Source organism: Cupressus sempervirens, chromosome 4 (assembly GCF_028749045.1).
Source record: "Cupressus sempervirens isolate cs-2001-9-10 chromosome 4, ASM2874904v1, whole genome shotgun sequence".
Lineage (NCBI taxonomy): Eukaryota > Viridiplantae > Streptophyta > Pinopsida > Cupressales > Cupressaceae > Cupressus > Cupressus sempervirens.
In genome coordinates this window covers 541,158,757-541,167,134 of record NC_143121.1, presented here as the reverse complement: position 1 = coordinate 541,167,134, position 8,378 = coordinate 541,158,757, and the positions used below count along the sequence as shown (strand labels likewise).

Genomic DNA, 8,378 nt, shown 5'->3' with positions numbered 1-8,378 from the left:
TCTCTACTAATAAGGGCATTATTATCGTTATGATGACTTTCAGTTGACGATGATATTTATGATAATAATTATAAAATTAAATATCAAGGCATGTGTCTTATGATATGTAATGTGGAATGTATATGGAAATATGAAGAATCATGTTTTGGGAAATTAAAGAAACCTCTAGTTGTAATACGAAGAATCTCTCTATTTGTTATATATATCACATCAAGTGATAAACATTGTACACTCGAACATTTTATGATCAATAAAGTGATATTTTATTGTGTGGTTGGGTTTTTCCCTCAATTTTGGAAGGGTTTTCTTAGGGTAAATTGGTGTGTTTGTTGTATCTATTTTGTGTTTTCCTTATTGTTGCTTATCATTTAATTTTGGGCAAAATCTTAACATTCACAACCAAAGAAAATGCAAACTTCACCTGAGAACATGCCACTAATACTAGAACAAAGGAGTTCAATTCAGTTGAAGGTAATAGTGTTAATGGACATAGTAAATCGTGTTAAAAAACACAATAAGCCATCTCAAAATGAACACATGCAAAATAATAGACAATAGAGGAATGTGTTAGTGAAACAACTAAAGGAACCAAAAGAAGTGAAACAACATTTATTAAAAATAAAAATAAAAAATAAAAAATGGGCCTAATGGTGAAAGGTGGCATTGGTGAGGAGAGTTATCCCTGCCTCCATTAAAGACCAAACAATATTCAACCTCCCATAGCTCGCTCCTCATATGTCTCCTTCATCTCAGAATCTCATCCATCATGAAGAAATAGGTAGCTTTGGCCTAACACCACAAAAGGAAGCAAACAAAAAGAACAAAACAATTAGTAGTAATTGGAAATGGAAAAACAAGAAACATCAAACTTAAAAAAGGAAAAAATAATGCATATATTTGAGAAGTCAAAGAGGAATGTGGGCAATTTGTGAGCAGGTGATGGCAACATTCTATCTTTGCAGGGATCTTTGTCAAGAATGTTTGAGCTCCCAACTGATCGAATACTCAAGAACATGTGGGATTAAAAGGAATGTTAGGTGTTTCTATCCACAAAGAAGAAGGCATATTGAATGGAATTGCAGTGGGAAATATAATCTTTATAAAGAAAATTAAGGTGTCTTGATGCGTAGTAAATGCAACTGCATGTTGGAGCAAAAGGTGGCTGCATGTAGTATTGGTGGTGGGTAGAATGGAGCATCGATGATATGCCACACGTCCACCATGTCCTGTACCCAAGGTGATACTCCCACGATCGCCTCGATGACCACACATGTCATTGCCGATGGTTCAAAATGTCCAATTTTGTCTATGTCGCACCAATCATGTTTGAACATATGGTGAACCATTACCAAATGAGGTCAACTTTGATTTCAGATTGCCAACTAAGTCAGCTGAAGTGAAAAATTAAAAAAATAATTCAGAGTCAATGCACATGACTTATGTGCAATATCAAGGTGTGCACGTTACTCCTTTCCCCTCTATTAAAACACACAGTACACATAAACCAGAGAAGAAACAAAAAGATGTTGCCAAAATGTACCCCCCTCCACACTTAGATGGTGATAGTCATTTGCATGGTAGCAGCAACTTTGTCGATTCTGTCACTTACAACCCTACTTCCACACCTCTTGCATGGTGCCCAGATCTTTATGTGCAAGAACTATTGAGGGCCAAGAGGAGGTTGGAACTCCTAGAGGCTAAGGAACAAGAAAGTTATCATAATATGCAGGTGTTAATTGCAGCAAATAAAACTCTTGCAGATAATAACAACATTTTAAAAGCTCAAATCTCAATGCTGCAAGAAACACTTTTAGCAAGGAAGCTTGAATGGCAGAACATGAAGGATGAATGGAACAATCTAAATGCTACATTGGAATCAAACAAGGTCACAACAAATATCGAGTCATCTCATTATAAGGAGAGACCGATTTTTCACACTAATTCGTTGGGAAAGGAAGGGGTTGAAGAGGAGAGGAGAAGTTTTTCAGAAGTCACCAAAACTTGGGACAAAAACAACAAACACCTTGATATGGCAAGAGAAGAGGAAAAGATTCGTGTGAACACACAAGACGAAGAGGTCAAGGAAAGGCAGCGTAGGGCATCCAATATAATTATCAAAGGGATAAAAGATTACGGGGAAGGCAAACACACCCTCGACTTAATGAGGGATTTCCTACAAGATGTGTTGTTGTGGCAAGGACAAATCTGTCAAGCTTGGAGGGTTGGCAAACCACAAGCTGAGAGAAATAGGCCAATCAAGGTAGTCATGCCCAATATTAGCGACAAACAAAATTTACTTAACAAAAAATAGCTCTTGAGGGGTTCTCGCTTTGTTATAGAGGAGGATTTAACCATGAGACAGCAAGTACAAAGAAGAATGGAAATGGAAAAAATTAGAACAGCTAGAAATGAAGGCAAAAGAGCTTGGATGTTCAAGGGAAAAGCAATTATTGCTCATTTTGGCTACCGCTCCAATGAAAGGCAGCAAGAAGGCAACAAAGGTGTGACAACAAACACATTAGCATGCAGCGATACAACAAGATCAACAATCACGCTTAGCGATAATAACTCAACTTCGAGTCTTTCACATCAAAACAAATAGCAATCAAACTTAACCTAGGCGTCCTTAAGTTTAGTTTGTTGGAATTGCAGAGGTCATCCATGGAGACGTGGGCCTGGGTTAGGACCTATTGCGGAAGGCAAAGACATTATTTGTCTCATAGAGACACATGAGCATGAGGGATGTAAGACCCCATTGTTTGAAGGCTACTGGAAGATGGCAGTGTGGAATGAGGTAGTGGGAAATGGTAAAGGTTATGGAGGTATAATGGTTCTAGTAAAAGAAAGGGAAGGTCGTGTCATTCAATTGGAAAAGACTGATTCTAATAAACAATTCATATGGCTCAAAATTGTGGAAAATAACACTCTTATCAGGATTGCAGCCTGTTACTTTGCTCCACAAGTATCTAAAACTTATAAAATGTGTGGCTTAGATCACAATGACCCCTATGCTGCGTTAAAGAAAGATGTTGCTATTTTTTCACAGCATGGGGATGTTCTTCTTGTTGGAGATTTCAATGCTAGGACAACAAATTGGCAAGCAAGTATTTTCAACTCCAAAGTAAATGATAACCCTATTTGGCTCACAGAAGAAAGAAATCATTAATGGGAAAGAATATCCGAAGATGCTAAAGGCTGCAATCATTTTGGGGAAGAATTGATCACTCTATGTGGCACATTTGATCTCATAATTTGTAATGGTTTGGCTAGATTGGCTAAGTCAGGCACTTTCACTTGCAACACATACAACAGAGCAAGTGTGGTAGATTATGTAATTTGCTCGCAGAATTTGTATGAAAATATTGAAGAAGTTGCAATTGGAGAACACATTTGGGATCTCAAATCAGATCATAGACCGCTGTACGTAAATTTGTATTGGGCAAAGGATAGGCGGATTGGAGCTAAAACCCAAGACCCTCAATACCCCCCTTCTCAGGGCAGAATTTTGTTAACTTCAGAAAATAGTAACACTTTCAGAACTACTCTTGAGAAACTTTGTATGGGACACCCTATGTATAAACATGGTGTTAACAGTTATGATTTATCAAATTTGATTCATGAGGCTCTTTCAAAATGCAAGAGAGCAAAAAATAGAAAATCTGAAACTAATTGTTTTCCAGCCAATGCTTGGTTTGATAAGGAATGCAAGAGGACTAGAAGAAACCTAAGGGAGTCAAATAAAACTAACCTTGACATTAAGGCCTACAAACAAATCCTAAAGAAGAAAAAAACTGATTTTATGTTCACAAGGAGAGAGGAGTTAATTTTCTTGGGCAGAAATAACCCCAACCGTTTTTGGAAAGAACTCCAACCAAGGAGAAAAAAAACTGAAAATAATAATATTACTGCCACCCAATGGTTTGAATATGCTAAGAAACTTTATGAACAAGAGGGTACAGTGGGACAGCCACCTTTGGTCAATGATGATACAAATCTTTTCACTGTGCAAGAGATAGAGGCAGGGATTGAGAAGTTAGGTGGAGATAAAGCAAAAGACCTTGTTGCGCTCCAAGCAGAATATCTAAAGTGGGGTATGAAAACTCTTGCACCACACATCACTGAAATTTTCAACAAAATTTGCCAAGAAGGGTTTTCGAAAGATTGGACAATCAGCCTTGCAATACCACTTTTTAAGAGTGGTGATGTTAACAATCCCTCCAACTACAGGACTATAATGATCAATCCCCTCTTTGCTAAACTTTTTGGCAGCATGATAGAAACTAGGATCAGCAAATGGGCAGAAGAAAACCATAAACGTGCTAAAGGGCAAGCTGGTTTTAGGCCAAAGCACTCGACAGTGGATCACTGTGTCACTTTGAGACACATTATTGAAAAAGAATGGGAGAAAAAAGAAGAGGTATTTTGTTGCTTTGTCGACTTTAAAAAGGCTTTTGACATCGTCCCGAGAGACAAGCTTTGGTTTAGGATGGAAGAATTGGGGATTCCTATGCATCTCAGAGCTGCTGTTCATAGGATGTACAAAGAGGTGAAAGTTAAAATCAGAACTTCAAATGGTATTTCAGAATGTTTTAGGAGCGATATCGAGGTCAAACAGGGCTGCCCTTTATCTCCTACTTTGTTTGGTTTATATATTGACAAATTGGAAGAGTGGTTAAACATGCAAAAGGGTGAAGGCATTCAGCTAGGTGAATTTGTTATAAAGCTACTCCTATATGCGGACGATCTCATTTTAATTGCCAAATCTGCCTATGGTTTGCAAGATCATCTATCTTCTCTTGAGCGCTTTTGCGGAATGGTGGGGATGCAGGTTAATATCAGCAAGACTAAGGTTATGATTTTCTCTAATAATAAAAAACAACACCAACATGAATTTTATTACAATGGAAGTGTTCTTGAAGAAGTTGCGGAGTATAAATACCTTGGCATCGATTTCAACAAAAAACTAAGCTGCTCTAGCTGCACGTATAAAAGGATATTAGGTGGGTGGAAGGCTTTTTATGCTCTTCAGAATAGGTGCCGTGAAGCAGAGTTGTGGGATTGGAAAACTATTCAAACCTTGTTCGGTCTTCTTGTGCTGCCAGTTGTTCTTTACGGGTGTGAATTATGGGCCAGCAACACTACTATAGCACAATGGAAACAAATCGAAGGAATCCAAAAGCGCTTGATCACAAGCAAGTTTAAAATCAAAAGCACTATTCCATATGATATCATGCTAAGTGAAATGGGGGCTGCTCCTATTGAGGCACTTGCTATGGTTCGCCTTCTAAGTTATCTAAAAAGAATCGAAAAAATGGAAGAGGATAGATGGCCTAAAGTGGTCTTTAGTGACAAACTATGTCAGCGAAAAAGGACATGGATGCAACAAAACATCAAATGGATGAGTAAATGAAATATTCAATTCAATATGTGCCCCACAAATAATAAAGAAATAAAGGTCTTTGTCATGGAGAAATTCTACAAGAGAAATTGTAGAAGCGAGATCGGAAGGAAGAAATTATATTATATAAATGAGTTCAACCCCGCTTGTGATCAACTCCAAAAAGCATACATAGGAGCCAACATTTCTTGGAGGGCTAAAATTCTTATTGCTCAGCTGAGAACCAACTCTCACCAACTTTGTTGTGAGACTGGACGTTGGAAGAGGCCAAAGGAGGCTTGGGAAGAAAGAATTTGCAGATTTTGCAATTCTGGGAAAGTGGAAACTGAACAACACTTTATTTTAGAATGTGAAGCCTACAAGAGTAGTAGAGATAAATTTGCGGACACTATATGTGACAGTTCTTGACATAACCTATTCAACGAAGAGTACATTGAGCAATTGGGTGGACTCGTCATCATCCTACACAAGCAACGAACATTGTTACTTAAGTCTGCTTGAGTTGTCTTGCTGTCCCATAGGCTATTTTTAGCCTCGTGGACATTAAAATTTTATCTATCTATCTATCATATATACTAAAAGTTATGATTTTAAGAACAAACCAACCACCTACCCCCATCAAAAATCCATAAGAAAAGGAGGAAGAACAACAATAAAAAAAGTTTTTAAAACAAGAAGAAAGAGTCGACTATTTTTTTTGTGATTTCAGTTCTAAATGTTGGAATCCCATTATTTCACGGTAGGCGAGTGGTGAATAATTTTAATATCATTTCGGAGTTACCTAGAATTCTGTCTCTCATAAGTTTGGCATAACCCAAACTTCCATCATAAAAGTTCGTTTTAGTTTCACTACAGTTGCCGCCGACTTTTTGAAGTCATGGGCGATCCCTTGGCCGTGGGAGGGAGAAGGGCGAACTGCAAATTCCTGTATCCGTTTCTACTGTTGTCATTACTGGCATGTTATGTCCCCTCTATCATCTCACGTGCATTGTAAGAGCCTGCATCTTGTTTTCCATCTCATTTCTCTGTTTTGCTTAATCTCTCCTTTGCAACTAAGCTATTCCCCGCCTCAAAATTTTGCTCCCCATTATGTCATTATAACCATGCTTTTTGCCTAACAATTTCCTTGTGGATATCTCTCTGTTAATGCATTAAGAACAGCATATGCATCTTAATTCAGAATGGTACGGCTCCTTTGAGAATCTTGTTATCTCACATGCCAAGTACTTCACCAGCATCTGTTTAACATGTATGGATTAACAAATGCTGTGGTACATAAATTGCATTTAAGCTAGCCTGGAATCCTTATGTCATCTATTGTAAATAAATGACATGAATAATGAATACCAACGGCTGTGGTCATATGGAGCGGTTTCGTGATATATTTCATTACAATTTTCAGGAATTTTCATCATTCGATGGTTTTATAGATTTTATAATAACGAAGAATATATTCATCAGATCCAAAATTTCTGATGGTTTCATACTTATTTCGTAACAAGAGAGAACATTAAATTTACAAAGACATAGCTACATGTACAAAAAAAATGATCATAATGAAAAAATCTATAGATAAACAACATGCCATTAAATTTTTTATAAATGAATAACACAATGAGTTAGATAAATTATCAGCCATCTTAAAATCTAAAACTTTAGGAATAAGAGTTCTTATATTCTTGCAGAAATTAATTTATCTTGCAACACATTTTTCCCTATTAAAGAAACCAGCTGTTCAACAAAATAATTTTTGTAAAAGTTCCACTGGACCTCTTCTTTAGATAGTCTTCTAACCCTGGCGAATGTCATTTGCTGTTATGAGCTTCTCTGATGCAATTGGAGTTTTATTGATCGGTCGTAATTCCTTTTGTTCCCTTTGACACATTTTGGAGACCAACTGTTTGGGATTTTAGTCCCGTTATTTGTTTCTGAACGCTCCATCAGAAGTGCATTCGCCCAATGCAATAGTAACACAGGGAACTCAAGGTGATTAGACTTGGGCACTTCCTTTAACAGAGAGAATTTTGTTTAGGTTGGTCATGCGCTAGGTTGACTTTTTAATCTATTTTTTTTTCTGCTTGCACATATTGGGTGCCAGTTTCCCATTAAACTGGGTGAATATTTGAGAAATAAGTCGACTCTGGAAGAATATTTTGCTAAAAATAAACTGTAAGAAAGACGAATTAAATGTTTGTTTTGTAATTTTCTTTTTGCAAAGAATAGAACTTAGAAGTCTCTTGGATTAGCAACAAGCAGAAATAACCAATGAAATATTATAGCATCAGATATTTCTTTGGGGATATCCGACAATTGTCCTGAAACATGGAGTATTGCAAGAAGCAGTCATTGCCTTTTTTGTAGGGTTAAAAAAAGCTTGTTCAGTATATTGACTGTATTACAAGAACACTTATCTTCTTAATAATAAGAGACATAACTCCTATTCTTGCTAGTTCGGGTTCCTTCTTGTGTCTGATTTGCCATTTAAAAAAAACATGGACTGTACAATCAGCAACTTGGCTCTTAGTTATTTAAAACTTACTATGTCCTTCTGGAGGATAATGATTGATGGGCGAGTAAGCTAAATTTGATTCTTATTACCATTTTTCATTTTTATATCAAAACCTTTCAAGGATGCACCTTTTTAGTACTGCCACTTGCACTACTAGAGGAATTAAATCGGGCTACAGTATTGGAGATTTTGATTGAGGACATATAAGCATCATTCTAAATTTTACTTTGAGTGATCAAAGCTATTTCCCTGTACATAAAGTTGAAAATTGTACATGTTATGACTAAATGTAGGCACATAAATTGGGCTCGTTTTTGTATATGCACATTAATGCCTTGAGGGACAATCAAGGAAGTTTACTTAATTGAACCATCTGTTACAATTTTTTTATGCATCTTCAGATGTTTGTTTGAAACAATCAATGTCAATGTTGAAGTCAAATTATGTTTTTTATTTCTGCGTAAGTTTAGA

At 36.7% G+C, this 8,378-nt stretch overlaps 1 protein-coding gene across 1 annotated transcript in view; it reads left to right on the top strand.

Moving 5' to 3' along the window:
* The first annotated feature begins 6,185 nt into the window (after window positions 1–6,185).
* The window catches only part of LOC149562329 (glycosyltransferase family protein), a 97,934-nt gene continuing 95,741 nt past the window's right edge, over window positions 6,186–8,378 (top strand). Inside the window, exon 1 of the mRNA XM_089825851.1 lies at window positions 6,186–6,388. Within this exon, the coding sequence (XP_089681977.1) occupies window positions 6,276–6,388 (113 nt within the window). The 5' untranslated portion in view covers window positions 6,186–6,275. The remainder of the gene's footprint in view (window positions 6,389–8,378) is intronic.